Source organism: Candidozyma duobushaemuli, assembly GCF_002926085.2.
Source record: "Candidozyma duobushaemuli strain B09383 chromosome Unknown E_B09383, whole genome shotgun sequence".
NCBI lineage: Eukaryota > Fungi > Ascomycota > Pichiomycetes > Serinales > Metschnikowiaceae > Candidozyma > Candidozyma duobushaemuli.
In genome coordinates, this window is record NW_020289900.1 from 793293 (window position 1) to 815282 (window position 21990).

At 48.7% G+C, this 21990-nt stretch overlaps 10 protein-coding genes across 10 annotated transcripts; 2 read left to right on the forward strand and 8 right to left on the reverse strand. All coding sequences in view use genetic code 12, as the record gives it.

Moving 5' to 3' along the window:
* Nucleotides 1-6: 6 nt before the first annotated feature.
* Nucleotides 7-3894, forward strand: CXQ87_004585 (non-canonical poly(A) polymerase; the record flags this gene model as incomplete). The annotated part of the gene is made up of 3 exons (XM_025483023.1): nt 7-894; nt 921-1923; nt 2027-3894. 3 exons carry the CDS (start codon nt 7-9, stop codon nt 3892-3894), a joined length of 3759 nt encoding a protein of 1252 aa, XP_025337966.1.
* A 32-nt stretch (nt 3895-3926) lies between these two features.
* YPT53 (Rab family GTPase) lies at nt 3927-4517 on the reverse strand (the record flags this gene model as incomplete). The annotated part of the gene is made up of 1 exon (XM_025483024.1): nt 3927-4517. One exon carries the CDS (start codon nt 4515-4517, stop codon nt 3927-3929), a length of 591 nt encoding a protein of 196 aa, XP_025337967.1.
* Nucleotides 4518-5612: 1095 nt separating this feature from the next.
* CXQ87_004587 (uncharacterized protein) lies at nt 5613-6152 on the reverse strand (the record flags this gene model as incomplete). Its single annotated transcript, XM_025483025.1, has 1 exon — nt 5613-6152. One exon carries the CDS (start codon nt 6150-6152, stop codon nt 5613-5615), a length of 540 nt encoding a protein of 179 aa, XP_025337968.1.
* A 575-nt stretch (nt 6153-6727) lies between these two features.
* On the reverse strand, nt 6728-7276 carry CXQ87_004588 (uncharacterized protein; the record flags this gene model as incomplete). The annotated part of the gene is made up of 1 exon (XM_025483026.1): nt 6728-7276. The coding sequence occupies one exon, from the start codon at nt 7274-7276 to the stop codon at nt 6728-6730; it is 549 nt and encodes a 182-aa protein (XP_025337969.1).
* Nucleotides 7277-8265: 989 nt separating this feature from the next.
* On the reverse strand, nt 8266-9093 carry CXQ87_004589 (uncharacterized protein; the record flags this gene model as incomplete). Its single annotated transcript, XM_025483027.1, has 1 exon — nt 8266-9093. One exon carries the CDS (start codon nt 9091-9093, stop codon nt 8266-8268), a length of 828 nt encoding a protein of 275 aa, XP_025337970.1.
* Nucleotides 9094-10838: 1745 nt separating this feature from the next.
* On the reverse strand, nt 10839-11741 carry CXQ87_004590 (aldo/keto reductase; the record flags this gene model as incomplete). Its single annotated transcript, XM_025483028.1, has 1 exon — nt 10839-11741. The coding sequence occupies one exon, from the start codon at nt 11739-11741 to the stop codon at nt 10839-10841; it is 903 nt and encodes a 300-aa protein (XP_025337971.1).
* Nucleotides 11742-13649: 1908 nt separating this feature from the next.
* On the reverse strand, nt 13650-15020 carry ECM14 (putative metallocarboxypeptidase; the record flags this gene model as incomplete). Its single annotated transcript, XM_025483029.1, has 1 exon — nt 13650-15020. One exon carries the CDS (start codon nt 15018-15020, stop codon nt 13650-13652), a length of 1371 nt encoding a protein of 456 aa, XP_025337972.1.
* A 1379-nt stretch (nt 15021-16399) lies between these two features.
* Nucleotides 16400-17674, reverse strand: CXQ87_004592 (uncharacterized protein; the record flags this gene model as incomplete). Its single annotated transcript, XM_025483030.1, has 1 exon — nt 16400-17674. One exon carries the CDS (start codon nt 17672-17674, stop codon nt 16400-16402), a length of 1275 nt encoding a protein of 424 aa, XP_025337973.1.
* A 1087-nt stretch (nt 17675-18761) lies between these two features.
* On the reverse strand, nt 18762-19523 carry CXQ87_004593 (uncharacterized protein; the record flags this gene model as incomplete). Its single annotated transcript, XM_025483031.1, has 1 exon — nt 18762-19523. One exon carries the CDS (start codon nt 19521-19523, stop codon nt 18762-18764), a length of 762 nt encoding a protein of 253 aa, XP_025337974.1.
* A 576-nt stretch (nt 19524-20099) lies between these two features.
* CXQ87_004594 (karyopherin alpha) lies at nt 20100-21734 on the forward strand (the record flags this gene model as incomplete). The annotated part of the gene is made up of 1 exon (XM_025483032.1): nt 20100-21734. One exon carries the CDS (start codon nt 20100-20102, stop codon nt 21732-21734), a length of 1635 nt encoding a protein of 544 aa, XP_025337975.1.
* Nucleotides 21735-21990: the final 256 nt, after the last annotated feature.

Genomic DNA, 21990 nt, shown 5'->3' on the forward strand with positions numbered 1-21990 from the left:
TCCTCAATGTCTATTGTTCCCTACGATCACACCCAGGAGATTGTTTTCCATGATCCCAAAAACAGAATTCTAGTACTCCACGATAACCAAGACAACTCTATCCAGCTTCTCACATCCACCCAAGCCGAAAACGAATACCCCTTAACGCTATACAAACCCGTGGACCGTAATGGCTCCTATTCTAATATGTGTCCCCATTGTGGGTCTCTACTAGGGGAGTTTCAGAATCCACCAGGAAATGCCCGAAGAAATAGTGCTGATATATTGCGGGACGAGAGTCTAGTGATGAATCCTCATGATGTGGTTCCTGCTGGATTCATGCACGATGACTACTTCAAGATGCTTTCGAAGCTTTCATACGGTCATGTTCTCGGAGACACAGGCTCTTCGGACCTTCCGGAAGACATCTTCAATCAGGGCTACTTTGACCGGTTTTTCCAGAAGATTCCACCGTACGTCTTGGGAAGCGGTGCCCATGCCCAGGTGTACAAAGTGATGCACGTCTTGAAAGACGTTCAATTGGGTGTTTATGCCGTGAAGAGGATTAATGTGGGGGACCATCTGGTTTACGTGGATCAGGTGCTCAACGAGGTGCTCATATTGTACGAATTGTCCGTGAAAGGTGCCAACGAGAACAACTTGATCAGGTACAATCATGTGTGGATGGAACTAGGCGATTTGAAGGATCTGGAGACGTTCTACTTGTCCGATAAAGAAGGGTACCGTCAGAAAAGCGGGAAAGTGCCATATGTGTTTATCCTCCAGCAGTATTGTGGAGGAGGGCACTTGGAAAACCTCATTATCAAGAACTTCCAAAGAGAACAGCATATGACAGCCAAGGAGAAGGTCGAGGCTGAAAGACAGCGAAGACGGAGACGCCATTCAGCAGAACAGGTGACCCCACGACCACGACCAAAAAGTGGCTAAATGAGTTCGAAATATGGAAGTATTTCAGAGATATCGCCAAGGGCGTCCACTACTTGCACTCACACGGCATTCTCCATAGAGACTTGAAACCTTCGAATTGTCTTCTAGAGCTGAGTTACGACCCAGATGCATGCATTCAGACCGTTTTTGCCAGTCTTCCTGAACTCGATGAGTACGCTGCAGCGATGCCAAAAGTTCTTGTTTCAGATTTTGGCGAGGGCAAGTTCATCGATAAGCAGTTTTTGGCTGACCAGTCGATCCGAATCGAGGATGATCTCAGCGAGCTGAGGGGCAACACCGGCACAATTGAGTTTACAGATCCACGGCTTTGGACTTATGCCAAATCATCCTTGAAAGCACGCCGGGGCCAGAAGTTGGCCAATAGCTTCAGCTATAATAGTGATATCTACTCCCTAGGAATGATTCTTTGTTATTTGTGCACTGGAGCCATTCCATTCACCGAGAAGCTCAGAGACCCTACAGACCCCGAACAAATCAGAAAAGATATCTCGAAGTGGTACCAGAACCTTACGCCTGATTCGTTCCATGCCTGGTTTTCTGACCGAGTTTCCAACACCATGAGCGTTTCAGAAGCGGCCGAGGATTTTGAAATTCTCATCTACATGGCACTCAAGGGAGGCGAAGAGCCCTTGGAAGTCACCTCCAGAACGATCCTTGACTACTTGGACTCGATGAAATGGAAGCACTTCTTGTTCAAAAACAGAAAGGTCTCCGAGGTGACTCGTGACGACGTTTCTTTGGACGAGGAAAACGTTGTGGACCTCCAAAAAGAGCTCAAACCTGTTAAAGTACCTCCACCTCCCAGTTTTGTGAAACCAGTTGCGTTCAATCTTGCCCAAATTCTCCTCTCTGAGTATCTGCACGATTATGTCAAGCTCAGCCGAAGCGTGAAGCTCATCAATCTCTTGTGCCTTGCAATGGTGGCACTTGACATTGACCCAAAAATATACTGGCCGTCATTTTATGCCTGTGTGGGTGTTCTGTTGGTGTGCAATGTTGGATATTTTGCAGCCAAATTGATGTGACCTGCATACACCGTGATGATATCTAAGACCTACCAAAAAAAATCACAATCAAGCTCATTGCATCATGGGACTGAAAAGAGGCAAGGATGTCCAGCCTTTGGTGACGCGTAAAAGGCAAAGAAAGCTCAAGAAGAAGCGGTACGAGGCCCCTGATGCGATGGGAGAAGGAAATTACGATGTGCTTGACGTTGAGGAAGATGAGCCTGAGAAAAGCGACGATATCATCCTCGTGGACTCCGACGATGAGAGGGGTCTGGATGGCGATATTGTTGTTGTTTCTGATGGCGAGGGTGAGGATGAGAAACCGGAAGGAGTTTCAAAGCTGTTGCCCAAAAAACCAGAGTCCAAGAAGCCCGAGACTCCAAACGGGAAACCGGAAAACGACATTGTGAAGGGCTCCGACTTTATCGAGTTCGGCTTCAGCTCTTCGGAGTCTGAGCACGATGACGAGGGCCATTACTCTGACGACGGCATTCTCAGTGACGACAACTCCGGCACTCATCATGTGAGTCTACAAAGCAAACTGGCATTTCCATGGGTAAAGGGCCACGACCACTCCAAACAGAAGGAGATTGTCGACTGGCTCACTCTCGAAATCAAGGATTTCGTCAACTACATCTCGCCGTCATCGCAGGAAATCACAAACAGAAACACCCTCGTGAACAACCTCAAGAAGAAGATCTCGGAGTTCTGGCCCAAAACCCAGGCACACGTGTTTGGCTCCTGTGCCACCGACTTGTACCTCCCGGGCTCCGATATCGACATGGTTATCATCTCGACTACAGGTGACTACGAGCAGAGACAGCGGTTGTACTCACTTGCATCTCATCTACGCAAAAACCAACTTGCTAAGAACATCGAAGTCATTGCCACGGCAAAAGTGCCCATCATCAAATTTGTCGACCCCACCTTCAACATTCATGTCGACATTTCTTTCGAAAGAAGCAACGGTCTAGATGCCGCCAGAAGGATACGCAGATGGTTGGATCTCACGCCGGGTCTTCGAGAGTTGGTCCTCATTATTAAGCAGTTCCTCCGATCCAGAAAGCTTAATAACGTGCATGTGGGTGGTCTTGGAGGTTACGCCACGATCATTATGGTATACCACTTCCTCAAACTTCATCCTCGAGTGTCTACAGGCAACATCTCCGCCATGGACAACTTGGGCACGTTGTTGATCGAGTTTTTCGAGCTCTACGGACGGAACTTCTCGTACGACGACTTGATTATCGCCATAAACTGCGACGACGATACGCCGAAGTACCTACTCAAATCGAGACATCCTGCTCTCACAACGGGCAGAGGTGTATTTTCTATTATCATCCAGGATCCCTCGGACCCGTTGAACAACATCACCAGATCATCATACAACCTCCGAGACATCAAGAAGGCTTTCGGAGGTGCATACCAGTTGCTCGTGGACAAGTGCTACGAGCTCAATGGCGCCAGCTACCGTAACAGAATCAACCAGCTGATCCTTGGCGATATCATCAAGTACCGCGGCAAAGACAGAGACTTCAACGACGACAGACACAAGGTGGCCAACCACGCGTTGATTGAGCACGAGGAGGACGAAGAAGACGACGAAAGCGACGGTGCTGACGGCAACGACAAGTACTACTTCTCGGACATGACGCTGGAAAGCGACGAGGAGCCTCCACGGAAGAAAGCCAAGGCTGCCCCAGCCGAGCCACCGGCAAATGGCAAGCCCGAGCTCAAAGTGGTCAAGCAGGCTGCACAAAGCATTCCCGACAAAGCGCCCAATGGCCCCAAAGCGCTGGTGGCCGAGTTGATGAGTGTCAACGACAGCGAAGGAGACGACAACAAAGGCGAGGCCGGCGAGGAGGACGACGCCAAGGAGTACAACAAGTACGTGAAGCGGGAGTACTGGAAGCTGAAGGGGTTGGAAACCAGCATATAACGACGCAAACGACATAGACTAGCCGCTGCTGTTCAGCAGCACGTAGACGCCCTGGGCCCGCTCAACAAGGAAATTGGCTGGATCGAGTCAGTAGGCTCAACGTAATTGTCCAAGTAATCCTGGTCCACCAGTCCCACGATCTCGTCAAAAAGCTCCACCACACCCTGGCTCAATTTGGCACTGGTGAGGTACAACGACACGTTGTTCTCGGAGCAATAGTCTCTGATTCTCAGCAAATCGATCTCGTTCTCGTCCACGAGGTCCTTCTTATTCCCCACCACTCTCACCTTGATATCAGGGGGTCCCAGAACCTTGAGCTGGTCCACCCAGTATCGGGCTCTATCAAACGAAGCATCCGGACACGAAAGATCAAAACAAACAAGCGCCTCCTTGGCGTTTCTATAGTACATTGGCGTGAGCAGCTTGTAGCGCTCCTGGCCGGCGGTATCCCATATTTCTAGGTTGACTGTCTTTTCGTTGCTGGAGTGTTCTTTTGAGAGGAAAGCGGCGCCGATGGTGTTGGGCAGGTTTTCGTCGAACTTGTCCAGGGTGAGTCTGTACACAAGGGACGTTTTCCCCACGGACGAGTCTCCTAGAAGCACGACTTTGTACAGAGGAGCCATGAAGAAGAAGTTGTAGGAAGTGGTGATGGTCACGAATGCAGGAAACCTGGGGTAGCCTCATGGCATTCCTACAAGGATTCTACTTTTTTTTAAAAAAATGGTAAGTTTACGATCGTTTAGTTGAATGACGCTGGAGAGAATACTTTCTTGCTGAAAAAGGTGTATGTTATGAGATATGCATGGAGGATGCTTAATGTGTTATCACCAGAAGCTAGTGAGTCCATGGAGCCGCGACATTCTCTCAAAGTACCCCAGTCTGTTCATATAATGGAGGTTGAAGGGTTTGGATGTGAATAGCTGCTTGGATTTTTGCAAATTATTTGAAGTTTGTGAATTGAGTGATTTTTGTGATTCGAGAGATGGAGTGCTTTGGCTGGGACAGACTGCTTGAGGTATACTGTCATGACAGACTGAGATGCCACACAATATTTCATATAAGAACCTTTTTTTTTTTTTTTTTAGAGAGAGAGAGAATTGGACCATTCGATGGTTGTGTGTTCTTCTAGTTTGCCTTGTTATTTGTGTGGTAAGCATGGACCGGGTTCTGTCTTCTGCTTGATAGGTATACTGTAGATTGAAGAAATAGTCCATTTGGCTATGGTCTTCTTCCGCTTTTTGCAAAGAGGGGCATTTATATTTTTAACAAAGCTTCATTGCTTAGATAAAAGTCTAGTAATTCCGATGTTTCGTCTGAAATGTATTTTGAACGACCATGGCTATTGAATCTACCAAGTCCATCAGAGAGAGCAACTAGAACAACACATAAATGTCAATTTTTTAAAATCTAGCACAAATGGCTCTCCTAGCTTTGCCCAGTATTTTGTCCTCAATCCTCAATCCTCAATCCCGATAAGCGTTGTTTCACCAAAAACGTTATGGATGCTTCTCATCACCTCACCAAGAACCACACAGCGCATTATGAAAAATCAACAACAATTGTCACACCTGCTCATTTTGCTTATTCTGACGCCTTTCTCCTCCTACAATCCACCCTCTCATGTTCATCGGATTAATGTCTACTAAGCACCGACTTTTACGAAGCCGTGCATATCCACTTTTTGGCTGCAAACTCGACCCCAAACTCCACACATCCACTTACAACAACGCAAGAGCAACCATTCCCGCCACTCCGCCAGCGGCATAGTAGCCGACCTGAGCTGCTGCGTTGCTATCAGAAGTCGTATTGTGACCGGAAGATGTCTTTGAACTCAGCTGCTTAACCTCGCTTGAACTAGCGTCCAGTGTCATGTTGGCCCTAACAGCACTTTTCACACTCTCCACGCGCAGCAGCGCCAGAATGTCTTGTTCACTTATCACGGATGCAAATGAAGGATTACCTTTAGTGAATTCATCGATGATTCTCCCGGTCGAAGTGATCGGCGCCACATCTGGGTATTTGAATTTAAGACTCGCATATCCGTATTCTAAGGTCTCCCAAGCATAATCGTTATACGCAAATGTAAGTATAGTTGAGAATGCTTGATTAAAGGCTGCAGAGCTAAATTCAGAGTCGTAAACCAGTCGGTGAGAGGTGTATTGAACTTCACTCAAGAACGACTTCCATTCGGACACAAATTCCGATGCCAGCACACCGGTGTACGTCACGTTATTCACTACCAAGCCTGAATCGCTCATTGTAAAGCTTGGTGGTTGTAGTTTATGTGAGAATTTCTGCACCGAACTTTCGATTAACCGATCGCGTCAACCTGCCTGAAACAGGCCTGGACCAATTGTATTTTTGCGTTTTCAGCCGTTTGGAGTTCGGCGTTTTTTTTTATTTTTTTTTCTGTTTTCTTTGGCCTAACTGTAAAATCTTCCTCTCGTGGTGAGATATGGGGTCCTCGCCTGAAGCAGGCGGTATTCATAAAAAACTACTGACGATGCTCGGCTCTAGTGAGCCAATGGGGTTGACGGTGGATGACTGACGGAATCGCTTTTCTTTTTTTCTTTTAACTTAAATGCCTTCTTGATAAGGAACTCTATATGTGCAACTTAAATGGCCTATATGCGAGCTAAGCCATTCGCTTCGAGATCTCTTATCTGATCTCCGAACATGATTTTGCTGAATTCGCAAAAAAAATTCTTAAAGAGCTAGCGATTTTATTTATCCCTCTTTGAATCGTGCCGCTTCTTCGCTGCAACGTTCCTTCGTTTTCTAGTTTTGTCATTCTAAACTCAGCTTAGAACATCCATATACTCCCGAATTCCACTTACAACAAGGCAAGAGCGACCATTCCCGCTACTCCGCCAGCGGCATAGTAGCCAACCTGTGCTGCTGCGTTGCTATCTGAAGTGGTATTGTGACTGGAAGATGTCTTTGAACTCAGCTGCATAACCTCGCTTGAACTAGCGTCCAGGGTCATGTTAGCCCTCAAAACGCTTTTCACACTCTCTCGGCGCAGCAGCACCAGAATGGTCTTTTCACTCATCATTGAAGCAAAAGAAGGATCAAGTTCAAGCAAATCATCTAATAAAGTTTGGGTCGAAGTGATCGCCACCACATCTGGGTATTTGCTTGTAAGACTCACGTATCCATATTGTAAGGTCTCCCATTGATAATCTTCGTACTTAGATGTAAAGTCAAACACGGTGGTATCCACTATTGATTTGTCCACCGCAGCGTGATAGTCAGAGTAATAAGCCAGGAGGTAAGAGGAATATTGAACTTTGCTCAAGAACGAACTCCACTCCGACACAAACTCCAGTGCCAGCACACCGGTGTACATCACTTCATCCACCATCAAGTCTGAATTGCTCATTTTAAACTATAATGATTGTGATTTAATAATCGTTAAAAAAAAAATTGTATTTATGTTGAGAATTTCTGCACCGAACTTTCGATGCCAATCGCGTTAACCTGCCTGAAACAGGCCTGAAACAAAGGCCATTGGACCATTTTACTTTTTGCGTTTCCAGCCAATTGAACTTGTGGCATTTTTTTCTGTTCTTGATTTTCCTTCTTTGGCCATACTGTAAAATGTACGTTTCGTAGTGTGATGTAGGGCGATGTCCTTAAAAATCTACAGAGTATGCTCACCTAGAACGAGCCAATGGGGTTGACGGGTGGATGATTGACGAGATCTTTTTTTTTTTTTTTTTCCTTTTCTTTCAATTGGAATGCTCTTTTATCAAGGAACTCTTCATGTGCACCTTTAAACGTCCAATGACCTATATGCGAGCTAAGCCATTCGCTTCGAGAAATACGAGGTTGATCTTCATCTATAACACCTGAGCTCAGAACACAACAATTAAATATATCCATAGCACGATCACACTTAAAACGATCAGGCTAGTAACATGTGGACAATTCCAAGATTACCATCTCTGGAAACTATAAAATAGTGAGCGATGTAAAACAGTATAGAAGTATGTTTGAATTATCCGGCAAGACAACATCAAGCCCCCATATAGTCTCCTCTACACTTCCTAAATCCAACCTGTTTGCATATGTCTTATATTTTGGAACTAAATCCCCTTTCTGGCTCACCAGTAACCTCAACTCCAGCTAACATCTTGAACACAGTAACACTCACTGCTTTTATCAGTGCTGTTTGTGAAGGTTCGTTTTAACTTATCAACTTACGTTTTTGTCACAACATTTCCTGGTCAGCATCAAACCTCCCAGAACGAAAAACAAGCCCTCCTAATAAAGCCATATTTAGACAATCTCCAAACCTCACATCATCTTCTCCCCCTCCTCTACACTTCCTAAACCATAACTCAAATCAATTCATATATAGCCGTCCGCTCAGAACAAGGCAAGCGCCACGGCACCAGCAAGACCGCCAGCGGCGTAGTAGCCTGGACGGGCACCGGCATTGTCAGCAGTGGTGGTGTTTCCAGCAGCGGTGGGCCCGGTGGTGGTGGTTTCATCCGCCGTTTCAGCAGTAGTTTCATCGGTGGTTTCATCCGTGGTTTCATCGGTGGTTTCATCCGTGGTTTCATCCGTGGTTTCAGTCTCCTCGGTGTCGGTGTCGATGGCAGTTCCAGTAGGAGAGGTCTGGGTGGTGCCGGTGGTGGTTGCGTTGGTCACGTTGGCTCCAGTCTCCTGGGGAACTCCAGTCTCCTGGGGAACTCCAGTCTCCTGGGGAACTCCAGTCTCCACTGGCTCCCCGGTTTCAACTGGAACACCAGCCTCGGCTACAGCAGCTCTGACACTCTCACGACGAACCAGGTGCTCCTCGTTGAAGCTCGAGAAAAGCTCCGAGTGGAAGACCTGCTCGATCTCGTCCAACTCGTCTGAATCAAAGTCGATCAATTCAGTAGGGAAGGTCTGGTCGGTTGGTGTCACAGGCGCAACGTCAGGGTACTTCTGACGAATGCTCTCGTATCCGTACCAGTAGGTCTCCCACAAGTACTCTTCCCACACGCTCTGGGCCTCCGCCTCGAAAATCTGCTGTGTGTAAGCGCCCAAGGCCTCGTACAAGCCGGCGGTTTTCTGAAACGAGTTGAAATCGTCGAGGAACTCCAGCGCCTGGGCTCCAGTGAAGGATGGAGTACCCAAGTGGTGGAAAACGTCGTCGTTGGCGGCGGCAATGGCAAGGGAGGAAAGTAAAGCTAAGCTGCGAGTGATCATGATAATTATCGGTAGAGAAAGAAAAAAAGAAGAAGAAGAAGTGCTGGAATCCATGGGCTTGATATGGTGAACCGCGAGCTGTAGTAACAAAGAGTGAGTCGGACAATGGCGGTGGGGAGAAAACCCACGCGTGGATTTCTTGTCGTTATTCTTGTTCCATCGCCGGCTTCTTCTTGGTACGGGCCTTAGCCGAAGTGGGAAATACGCTATGCCTTTGGAGGCCATTACTGGGAAGAGGTGTACTAACTGGGGTATGTCCCACTCCCAAAGGAGCCACTACTTGACTTCCTTGTTGGTTTTGGGTATACTGGCAGGGAACAAATAAGGATCTTTTCTTTCTTGCCATTTCGGCGTCCCATTACGCTGTTGCTGTTTTAGGTGTTTTCTTACCATGGACCATGTGAAGGTATGAAGGCAGGCAATAGCTGAAGACAAGGAAAGTGGAAACCAAGTCAAGAGCAGGAGAGCTCGTGGCTGTGGTGGACATAGCCTCTTTGTGGATGGTGGTTGGTGCAGATATCAAGAAAGTGGAGGGTCGAGAATCCCGCCGATTCTTGGCTCAACGGGGATACGGCTGTTTTGGGGCGCGATGGAAACAGGCCCCCTTGGACAAGCTGGGCTGAAAAATTCCACATTTTGTGGGCTTTCAGGTGGTGATGATGGTGGTATCTTCCCAGTGCTTGCAACCACCTTCTACTCGCTTAAGCCATATGCGAGCTGAGATCGAACCGCCTTCGTCACATGGTGCTTTGTGTGTATAGATGCTGGGACAATCGGACGGATTTGGCGAGAGAGGCCCGGGTTCTGTGGTGTTCCGGTGGAAGGTTTGGCCAAATGCGGGTTCCACTGTTTTAGCACTTTGTGTTGTCGGGCTGGAAGTTGGCAAATAAAGTTCATTAATAAAAAAATCCTACATTATGCAAAATATAATATATTTTCAATGCACTATATCGCTGGTGTAGAGTTTTGGGTGGGTTTTACTGTCCTCTAAGCTGTGTCTTTTAAGCTGTGTCTTTATGTCGAGTCACTCTGCTTTTGACAAACCTTCTAAAGGAATTAGAGATTTACCCTATTCAAAAGAAAAGGTGCTTTTTAGGTCGCTGATTCTAAATGTAAATTGACGGTGGTCTCCCACAGCAAAATACTGTAACAGAATATCAAAACAGCTACAACCTCGGCACTGGGACTAATACGGACCGTCCGCTCTATGTCATTTTCGACTACCTTGTCACGACGACTCGATCACCCGGAACCCCGGTCATCGGACTCAATCCTCCTTTCTTTATTATCCCATTACTCTCCATCAAAATCGCATAGTTGTGGCTACTCCCACTACAAGTCTCCATCTCTCGCTTAAATCACACCATCAGCCCCCACCTTAGTTTCCCCTTACCGTGAATCCACGCATTCTCTGCACTCGCCAACCCCACCGAAAGAAGAAAAAGAAAACAGACAAGAAAAATCACCACCATTCTCGGCCCCCTCCATATGAAAAATGTCGCGCTTACCTCACCGCACCACACCACACCACCGTCACACACGAATTCTCGATTCTTCCAAAAATCTACATTCCTCCAATCTCGTTCTTCAAAGCCTCCAAAAGGCTCCCTACACCATCTTCGTAGAAGTAAATACATTCAAGTCTAGCTCAATCTGTCTATCGCGTTTGCAGCCATGTCGCATGGGTGCACCACGCCGATTTTGCAGCCATTCATCCACCAGTGGATGCCTGAACCCAGGCTGCTTTAGTTGAACACGCCCCAGGGGAAGTTGCATGTTCTCTGCACGCCAAACTTAGCGCTCAAGTTGTTCAACGCCTCGAAGTCCGCCTCCGAAAGCGTAAACGTCTTCATGTTGCTGATGATTCTCTCCTCTTTCACCGACTTGGGCAACACAACGGTGTTTCTCTGGAGAGCCCACGACACAAGCACCTGGCCTGCGGTGGCGCCGTTGTTCTCTGCCACGGCCTTGACGACGGGGTTCTCGAAAAGGGGCGAGCTGGCCAGGCCAAGCGGAGAGAAGGCCTCGATCAAGATATCGTTTTCGTCACAGAACTCCTTGAGGTCAGGCTGGGTGAGCAAAGGATGGGCCTCGATCTGGTTCACCACAGGCTTGACGGACACCCCGGGGTCGTTGATCAAAAGCTCCACACGCTCCTTGGTGAAGTTGGACACGCCAATGGACTTGGCCTTGCCCAGGTGCACGAGCTTCTGCATCTCCTTGTACGTCTCGAGGAAGTCGTAGTGGTGAGGCTGCGCCAACACCTTCTCCTCGAGGTTGACAGGGTAGTGGATGAGGTAGAGGTCGATGTAGTCCAAGCCGAGCTTTCTCAAGGACTCGTTGAGGGCGCCTTCGGGGTCGTGGTGGTCGGCGTTCCACAACTTGGTGGTGACGAACACCTCCTCTCTAGGAACACCGCTCTCTCTGATACCCTCGCCGACCTGCTCTTCGTTCTTGTACCTGGAAGCAGTGTCGATGTGCCTGTAGCCGGCCTGGAGGGCTGTTTTCACGGACTTTCTGGCCTCGTCGGCGTCAGTCACCTTATACGTGCCCAAGCCGATGGCTGGGATTCTGTTACCGTCGTTGAGCTGGTAGTAGTCGTAGTTTGGTCTGGGACCGGACTCGGAGTAGTTGGCGGTGGGGGACATTTGTGGTTTGATTTGTTGTGGATGGCTGGAATGTTTCAGAAACGGGCCCGTATTTATACTTTTTTGGCCCGTTATGCTTTTCCGGGTCTACTCGCCGCAACCTGTGCTATTACGTTTATTTTGCAGCCACCGGTGGGAGCAACACAAAGGACCCTGTGGCCATGTGTAGGCATCACCGCCACCTGGCGATAAACCTCGATAAGGTTTGGAGGTGGCGGTTTTGCCCAGCGTCTTTGGAAAACAGAAGGTGTACTTTCCAGTGTGGTTGTCTTTGAAACCTACGTCTACCCTTCCCACTCAGTTGGTCCAGAGGCCCAACGGCCTCCGGTGGCCTCCGGCGGCCTCCGGCGACTGTCAACCGGTCTGGTCTCCTGCCTCTTGCGGTGATTGTTGATGATGTAAACGTGCTTGGCTGGTCGGCAATACCACATCGAGTGTCTCACCTTGCTGAGCAACCAACATGCGCCGAACAATCTTACCCGCCATAGCCGGAAGGCTCGTGTTTTTACATTGAAAGAAGAAATTACGCTTCCTACTCGCGCCGGCGCATTGTCCTTTTCCCTTGTCAAGCCTCGTTGTGGTCAACTTATCAAACCAGTGGTTTCTTGGTTCTACAAGCACAGAGGGCTAACTTCCCGGCACAGCGCCAGAGCTCCTTCCTGGCGTGATGCACACGCTCCAGCTGATCTTCGGAAAATTCCTTTTGTGGCCTTGTGTCCATCCCTTGGCCTGGCCCGATCTAGCCCAGTGGTGCCTAAAGCCAGAAGTATTGTATTACGTATTTCCTGCCGGGACCTTTGACGGCCGGGCCGTTTATCCAGGCATTCACGGTGATTTATTCAGTCCTTTCAGTCTGTGAATTATTCAGTCCGTTTATTCAGTCCATTCAGTCCGTTTTATTCAGTCCATTCAGTCTATTCAGTCCGTTTATTCAGTCCATAGTCCATCAGAGGCACGCTTTATGCGCAAATCTCCGAGATCGAGCCTCTCGAACGAGCCTTGCTTGGTGAGGCTCGCTTTACGACTTTGTTACTCGGCCCTTGCTGCTGCCTAAATCCCCCTACTTGAAAAAAACCCGCCACCCGATTTCTTCCTACTTGTTCCGCCCCTCAAAAACGGCTTGGCTTCATGACGTAATGCAAACGCTGGGCACCGCCAAAAATCAGGCTTTCTTCTTTTCGCCATCTGACGGAGGGGAATCTAGAATTCTCGCCCTCGAAAACGCCTCGTTTATTTTTCTTTTTTTTTTCTTTGCCTGTTTATCTAACAGCAACATAATCAACACCTTCGTGCATAGAACCCTGTTCGGTATAAATCGTCACTTTTGGCTAACTCACTATGCACGCAAGTGTGGTAAACTTGCGCTGGCTTACATTCCTATAGACAATGCACCACAGTTCGGCAAAGACTGCACCGCACAGAAGCCCGGGTGATTGGTCAACCTAGGCAATCCACTTTAGCAAGTGTCTGGGAGGAAAAGCCGGGGTGCTTAATCTATGCAGGTCACGTGAACCCTGTCTCTCCTATCACCTAGGCTTAGGGGAGATATTTCAGATGAAAATAGCTTCTACGGGTAGTTTGGTGCCTGAATCCCCCGTGGCCTCGATTTCAAAAAAATCCGTCCACTTTGGTATTTTTGCGGACGCTTTGTAGTTTGCGATTTGCACAGCGGCTGCAAAACTGACGTAAATACCTAAAACATGCGACAATTCATACCCACAGCTACCCTTTACGGAATATTCACAAAATCGCTACAAATTGCCTCAAGCCTATACGATTTTCAAAGGAGTCGGTGGCCTACGGGTCGGAGGCTGTGAGCCGCTTTTGCGCTTGTCCCCCTTCGTACATTCATATTTTATCTTATCATTGCGCTTCCGATAAGAAGGCCGAACCCGACCGTTGCAAGTCTCACCGGGAGAAAGCCTCGCCACTAGTCAAGATAAACTTGCAAAAGTACTTGAGTCCCGCGGCTATCTCCTCGCCCACAGGCTCAATGTATTTCTTGGGCAACAAAAACCCATGCGATCCGCTGTCTCGGAGCTTCAACTGGTACGCCCAGTATGCTCTTTGGCGGTACATGTAATCGAGAGCAGTGCCGGCGCCCAATTCGGGAAGAAGATCCAGGTCTCTGTCGAGACAAGCAGGCAGCACTGCGTAGTACTTGCCCAGAGTCCAGCGGATCGACTTGCTGATGCCGTACGCAAGCTCAATCAAGTTTTCCTCGTCCCGAGGCAGATGCTCGCACAGGTACACGTACGGGTAGAGGATTTCCTGGTCGTAGGAATGCAAGTCGACGTAGCCGTGGATGTGGTGTGCCTCGTTGGTTCTGTTGAGGTACTCGTCCCAGATCCGCAGTTCATGCGCCTCGAACGGTGCTTTTCCAGCGTACTCCTCGCTGCACACAGACTCCGAAGAAGCCGTCCAGTGGTAGTCGAACGAGTGGTCAATGTCCACGCCTCGGCACTGGCCTTCGTCGCCGCCTTCTACAGGTTGTCTGTTTTTCCTCCACAATCGGTCTGTTTCCCACGAGTACACGTACCCGTCCGGGTTCAACACGGGGATGAAGAGGAAGTCGAGCTGCGCCAAGGTCTTGGAATCGTGCGGATTCTGTTCCCAGTGGCGCAACATGGCGTAGACGCTGTAGAGCACGGTGGAGACGGAAATCCACTCTCTGGCATGGACACCGCCGGTGATGACAATGGTCTTCTTTTCTTCGTGGTTGACGTCGTCGTTTTTCACAGAAAGGTGCACCACGCGGAACGGCCGGTCCTCGTACGTTCTGCCAATGGTCTCCAAGGAGATGAGCTCCGGGTATGTTTCCTGAAGAAGATGCAACCACTGGTGGATGTCCTCGAGGTTTCTGTAGTCCTTGAAGAAAACCTCGGAAGTAGCGTGGAAATCGGCGCCTTCAGCGAAAACATCCTCTTTCTTGTCCGGATACAGCTCATACACCGCCTGAGCCAAGTCTGGAATAATCACCTCTGCCTTGGAAAGGTCAAAAAGCGATCCGAGCTGTGCAAGCAGCCCGGCGTCCAATTGCACGTCCAACGTCTTTTTGTGCCCGTTCCGTGCCCAGATCTTGAGCTCCTGGCTCCGCAAGTACTCCAACGAGCTGCTGGAGTAGGGCATTCTCACCACAAAGTCGTTTTCGTACTGGGCCAAGTTGATGGGATGCTCCGCCACAGGCACCAGTTTGTAATGCTGCTTGTCGTGCGGCAGCGGCATCAAGCGGATCTGCGAGGCCGCCGCAAGCGCAGCGAAAATATAGTTAAGCTTCATGAAGATGGAGTGGTTGCTGCGTATGGGGTTGGTGGTTGCAGAGGAGACCCGTACCGCGAGCCAAGTGGGAGGGTAGGCTGAAGACACGAAGTGACTAAAATTTGATTGTTTCAGGGTGGAGTTGGATTTTTTTATGGGAATTATTTTATGACTGTGCTTTGGGACTTTTTTATGACTGTGTGTTGGGTGTTTGGGTGGCTGGTTCGTTGGGTGCAAATCTGGGGTATGAGGTTGGGGTGATGGGAAGGTGGGGTATACGTAGATGGGGTAGCTTGGGTAAAATGACGTGCGGATGGAATTGGCAATTTTGTAAGCTCAGGTGCTGAATGGTTCCATTGATTTGATTCAGATTTAAGTGGGGCCATTGGAGATGGATGAGGCTTGCACGACATGCTAAAGGTGATCGGTGGTGATAGCCGTGTGATTTAGTGGTGCTCTACAATTCAGAAGTTCTTGATGGTGGGTTCTTGATGGTGGGTTTCAAAAGTGCTTGTTGGTGGGTATGTTTTTGACCCACCCCCATTTGTCTCCTTTTTTGTTTATTGAGCTTCGTCGGTTGACGTTGCAGCAGTCAGATGCAGAGGGACATTATTGATGACGCAAAAATTTGGAGGGCGAGTAATCAATTGAAGCATATCGAGTCAAAAAAGTCCGGGATCCAGACAATTGGTGAGTGTATCCCTCCTCCTGGGGTGTGGTGGAAAGAGGTTCTAGAATAAGCCGTACATCGACTGCAGTGCTTTTATAAGCGGCTACTTGTAGTGATCTCAAAGCTTTGTCAATTTGCTATCAAGAGCATCTCATGTACTTATAGTCTCAACTCTATCGAGCTACCAGAAATCCCGGCTCTGAGGCTCTTCAGGTCGTAGTGTCTTTGGTGTACAGTTTTCACCCGTTTCATCCGCCGGTCAATGTACTTCATAAATGGACTGGAAAGCTACTAATTATGTTGCATCAATTGTGTCTTGCGGCATGCCTTGGACTTAAACTACCAGTGCAAAGGCCCGTACAAACCAACCTTAAGAAAAGTTCAATAAAACAACAGTTGATCACTTAAAGGTCTCAATTAGACTTCTGATGTCCCCTTCATTACCACCCACACAACTACACACTAATATCATCCACCAGTTCCATGACGCACTTCCACTCGGTAACGCACCTTTACGGTGTGCTGCAGATGCGCCACATCCTATAATCCCTTCCTTCTTCTTCCGCCCTACAAATTCAAAAACGAACAAACTATATATACATTCACACATCAAAAGTCACTCCATTCCGCGTCATTTGCTTATCAAACGGCCCATCTCTATGGCTTAAGACGCACAAGGACGCATGGTCGCCGTCACACCTGCAGTATCACGGCTGCAAATAGCATTTCCCTAATGATGGAAAAAACGTGAAAGCCGGCTTTTGTGGTCCAGATCGCCCGCTGGAGAGGGATCTCTGCTGCCGAAACTGAACGTTGCATCCAAATTCCGCGACCTGTCTTTGTTCATGTCGGCTAGATTCGTCAGAGAACTGTTTCGAGACAGCAGGGGTGAAAGCATGGCAAAACGGCTCTTCTTCTTCTTTTCCTCTCGCGTATGAGAAATGTCGATGTTCGCAAGCCAGTCGTGGAAATACCTTTCACCCTCGATGGGCTTTTCGAGCTGCTCCGTATAATGATATATCGGCTTCACCACAATACAAGGCACCAATGCAAATTGAAGGAAGTACTTCGATGTAGACGCCTTCAGCAAGAAGCCTCTGTGTTTATGAGGCTGAGGGCTGTGGGTCGGGTGAGACAGATCGATGATGTTTTGTGACAGATTCAGGTGCTTGAGCTGGGCTCGTTCGTAGTTGTGCGTTCCTACTATCATCATGGCAGGTTTGTACTCATCAATGGCACCACGTAGAAGCTTCTGGGGCTTTCCGATGACGGCCTCGTACACTAGGGAAATCTTTTTGTTGTGAGTATTGAGCTTTTCGATCTTGGCAAGCACCTGCTCACCTAAGTCCGAGTCCACTTGCTTGTACACTTTTTCATCTAGTACCTGTAGAACAATGACAGTGTCACCGTTTATGACCATTTCCTGAAGGGCCCACTCAATGGCCCTAAGCGACTCTGCATCGTTGTTGAAACCCACAAGGTACGTTTTGTTGTTTCGCCGAAAACGAAACTGGGGATGTCGTAACTTCAACGTTATAGCCTTGTGATGCTTGTCTTCTAGGGTATCGAAGGAAACGCCTCTTTCAAACGAGCTTTGACGCAGGAAAGCCGGTCTTTTGGAAGGTGAAGGCGACCGTAGCCGCTGGGCAGCGCTCTGCACGGTCAAAAATGCATTTTGGCGATCTGAGGTGGATGGTGCCAAAGGCAGAGGACTCCGTATGGAAGCGTCAGAGTCATAATCATCAAAGTAGAGTCGCCCGAGGTAGTCCAGCAGGTTGTTCTCCAGACGGTACAGGTCGATCGACTCTTCGGACGTGTCAAAGAGAAGAGCGTTGAGTCTTGTGTTGATGTCCGTTTCTGTCTCTGGAACGTCCTTCTTCTTCTCCTTCTTGGGTGCCTTTTCCTTGCCATACACCTTCTTGGGTTTATCGTCATCGTCGTCGTTGGCCTCTTCCTTGACCTCTGTCTTTTCATGAGGTATCCCAACCGGGGGTCCTCGACCCATCGGCAGGATACTTCCTTGGATCGGTTTGTGGTGAAATAAGCCCATATGGGGTAAGATCTATTTTAGACGAAGATCTTGCGACGCTGATAAACACGACACAGGGAGCGCTGTCTGCAGGTCATTCTGTGTGGACAAGCCCGGCAAAAATCGTCAATTGCTCAAAGCTGCCCAATTGGGCTTCTTATAGGGGATTTTTTATGTTGCAAAGTATGGGGCGGTTATTTTTTAGGGTGCAGCGTGGTGCTTAAGCGATGAGAGAGTATGGGCTCAGCCGCGCGGTGGATCGATTGTGGGGAGCATTGTGGAGATAAGAAGGAGAAGGTGACTTTTTTCCGATGACTTTGAAGTGGGGTGAATTGTTGGTATTTGGTGGGGAGGGGTGGGACTGATACGTTGTGAAAATGTGGATTCCGTATTATTTGTGCTGATTTCATAATAAGCTTTGTTGCAGCTCACACGATGTGTAGGAGGTAATGGTTGATAAAGGAGGAAGGGAATATTTGAAGTTGTCCGAAGATGGGGAGTCCACAGATATTTATGAAAAATTCTGCATTAGTGGTCTTGGGTGACTGTTAAGGCTGCAATAGTGTAGCTGGTTTCTCACTTTAGCTATTAGTAGTAAAGCAATAGGGAACGTTACTATTCTCCAGAATAAAAGGGAACCTTTCACTGATTGCATTAAATCCGCTGACTGTTAGAAGCAGCTGTATCAACGAGATACTAAAACAAGCTGGAATAAGTAGCTGAATGATGTTCGTCTAAGACAATAACGACTACCACTACTCCTACTCCTACTACTCCTACTACTACTATTACTCTTGTGCTTCAGCTCTGGAAATTTATGTCTATTGGGGTGAAGAAGTAACATATTGTGTCGATTTTCAAAACTATCCGTACCAGCGAGATCATCCAGTCGACCACTCCGTATTGAAATACAACCTAAAGAACGCATTCCTGACTACCCCAACTACGATCAATATCCACCGACCCAAAGCTCCAACCACCTCCAAGCTCCAACCACTTGAAAACCTAAACATCCACTACAAATCACCTAATTTATCCTGTTCATTCCGTCTATTTACATATGCTACTGTCCTGGAAGCGTCATGTAACGCCCGTTGTCCACACCCGAGTTGTGCTCCACAATGCCCCATAGCCTGTCCATCTTCATACCACCGACGTTGTCGGCAACATAGAAGTACCGCTTGTGGCCGTCGTAGTTCTCCTGCCATGACCTGTAGGGTATGATGTCGTTTGTCTTGGGACACAACTTAAGGGACTTATTGGCGGAAATGGTCAAAAGCTGGTTATACGTCTTACCACCGGTGGCGTTCAACTTCTCCATCACGAGCTTTTCGTCACTGACCAAGTTCTCCAACGTCTGAGGCTTGGTCTTGTCGTACAATCTGAAAATTCTGGTTACGTAATCTTTTGTTTTGAACTGAACGGCAGCCACAGGGCCCCACGTTCCGGCAAGGGCCGCCAATGCATAGAGATCGTCAAACTGAACCAGCTCATATAGAAGCTTGGCTCCGTAGACGCCAACCACTCCAAAGGCTAGAGTCAACCGTTTAAGCATGGCAACGTACTTTGCACCAGGAGCCTCGTAAAGCGGCTCGTACGAAAGACGGTAGTTGTCTGGAAGAGCGACATTCTTGAACCCCTTCCTCACGTACACAATGTCGTTGTAAAGCGTAGGACTCCATGGGTTGTTGCTGGTGACGATTTCGTCAGTATCGACCGAGGAGTCGTCGGACTTGAATGACGATTTGTGGCCGGCAAGACGACGCTGGAGAAGCATCCGGGCTGCAGGCCTGCAGAGAGCACCTCCTGATCTGACGGCTAGCATGGAAGAAAGGTGTAGTTGTAGCTGAGAGGGTGGATGGTCGTGCATGCACCAGTACATCAAGCGATGCCGTCGGGTGGATTGATCAAAAAGGGGAAAGAAGTGGTTTTCAGGTGAATTTTGATTTGATTCTATTGGCTAAGGGTTTGATAAAGATTTGGGTGGATTTTTAGCTGTGGCGTTTTTGAAAGGATGTCTTTATGGTGAGATGCCGAGGATGATCTCGCCCAAATGAGCACAAAAAGCCGTTTGATCTCATATCAACTAAATCATTACAAATTGATAATCCTTCCGAAACCACTGAAGCCGTTCTACGACCTGTATGACCCGTCCCTCCACCTCGGCTAGTTTCTGAATGTGATTTTCGCAACCGGCGATATCTCCACAACCAGGCGTCCTACAGCCCTCAAAATTACATTGCCGTCATGGGGAAGTCCCAGAGAAAAACTTTAACCCTTTAGCTTCCCGCTGCAAGGGGCGGAAAGCGTTGGGGAGGAAGGGTGGGACCACCACGTCCTGCATACAGCCCATATCATTGCGGATGCTTCACATTTTTTGTACCAACTCTTCACCACAACCATGGAAGAATCGACAAACAAATTCATCCCCGAGTACCGCCGGACCAACTTCAAAAACAAGTCGCGTTTCCAGAGCGATGAGTTGAGACGCCGTCGTGAAACCCACCAGGTGGACTTGAGAAAACAGAAACGTGAGGACGTTTTGGCCAAAAGAAGAAACTACAATGACACGGGTGCAATGGCCAACGACTCCGAGGACGAGGACGACTTGGGTGATTTGGCCTCGGGCACACGTGAGGACTCCTTCTTTGGCAAGTTGCAGCAGGACTTGCCCAAAATGATGGAGATGATCCACCTGAACAACTTTGAGAACCAGTTGGCTGCAACCATCAAGTTTCGTCAGGTGTTGCTGAGAGAACACAACCCGCCAATAGACCTTGTGATCCAGCTGGGCGTGATCCCCACGCTTGTGGAGTTTATGAAGGACGGTCAGCCCGACATGTTGCAATTGGAGGCTGCGTGGGCTTTGACCAATATTGCCTCTGGTACGAGTGACCAGACCCAGGTTGTTGTGGAGCTGGGCGCCGTGCCTTGTTTTGTGCAATTGTTGTACTCGCAGTCGTTGGAGGTGAAGGAGCAGGCCATCTGGGCCTTGGGTAACGTGGCGGGTGATTCTACTTCTTACAGAGACTTTGTGTTGCAAAGCGGCGCCATGGAGCCTGTGTTGAGTCTCTTCAACTCCGTCAAGATGTCGTTGATCAGAACCGCCACGTGGACGTTGTCGAACTTGTGCCGTGGTAAGAGCCCCCAGCCAGAATGGTCGGTTGTTCAGCAGGCTATTCCCACGTTGGCCAAGTTGATCTTTTCTGTCGACACCGAAACGCTTGTGGACGCGTGCTGGGCCGTTTCGTACTTGAGTGACGGTCCTTCCGAGGCTATCCAGGCCGTCATCGACGCCAGAATCCCCCACCGCTTGGTCGACTTGTTGAGCCACGAGCTGACTTTGGTCCAGACTCCAGCTTTGCGTGCCATTGGTAACATCGTCACCGGTAACGACATGCAGACGCAGGTGATGATCAACGCGGGTGTCTTGCAGCACTTGACGCCCTTGTTGAACTCTCCTAAGGAGACTTTGCGTAAGGAGGCCTGCTGGACCATCTCCAACATCACTGCGGGTAACGCCGAGCAAATCCAGGCTGTCATTGACCTGAACTTGATTCCTCCAATCATCCGTTTGTTAGCCCAGGGCGACTACAAAACCAAGAAAGAGGCCTGTTGGGCCATCTCCAACGCCCTGTCTGGTGGCTTGACGAATCCAGAGCAAATAAGATACCTTGTGAACCAGGGCTGCATCAAGCCCTTGTGTGACTTGCTCGCGGTGGCAGACTCCAAGATCATCGAGGTGACGTTGGACTCGTTGATGAACATTTTGAAGGTGGGCGAGTTGGACAAGGACCAGAAACAGGCCGCCAACAACGAGTACGCCATCTACATCGAGGAGGCCGGCGGCATGGAGAAGATCTTCAACTGCCAGGCCAACTCCAACGTCCAGATTTACAACAAGGCCTACGGCATCATTGAGAAGTACTTTGGTGACGAGGAGGACGACGGCAACTACGAAAACGGCTTGCAGCCTGAAACCTACGGTGATTCGTTCGGTTTCGGCGTGCAGAACAACCAGAACTTCCTGTTCTAGGCCGCCCGCATCCTCATATCCTCATCACGCTCTCCATGCCTCATGATTTACACGTTACATCACGAGTTTTCATCTCATCTCTCATCATCTCTCATAGGGCCCTGCCCTCCTGGTTTATGTAATCTACACAGCGAAGACAAGATTGTAGGAAGCGTTTGAATTTGGCCACTAGTGATTTAGTGGAATATCGAGTGAGCCCTATTTTATGGATGACCAAAGCAATTTCTGTTCAGCCAAGAAATCAAAGATTGCAAGG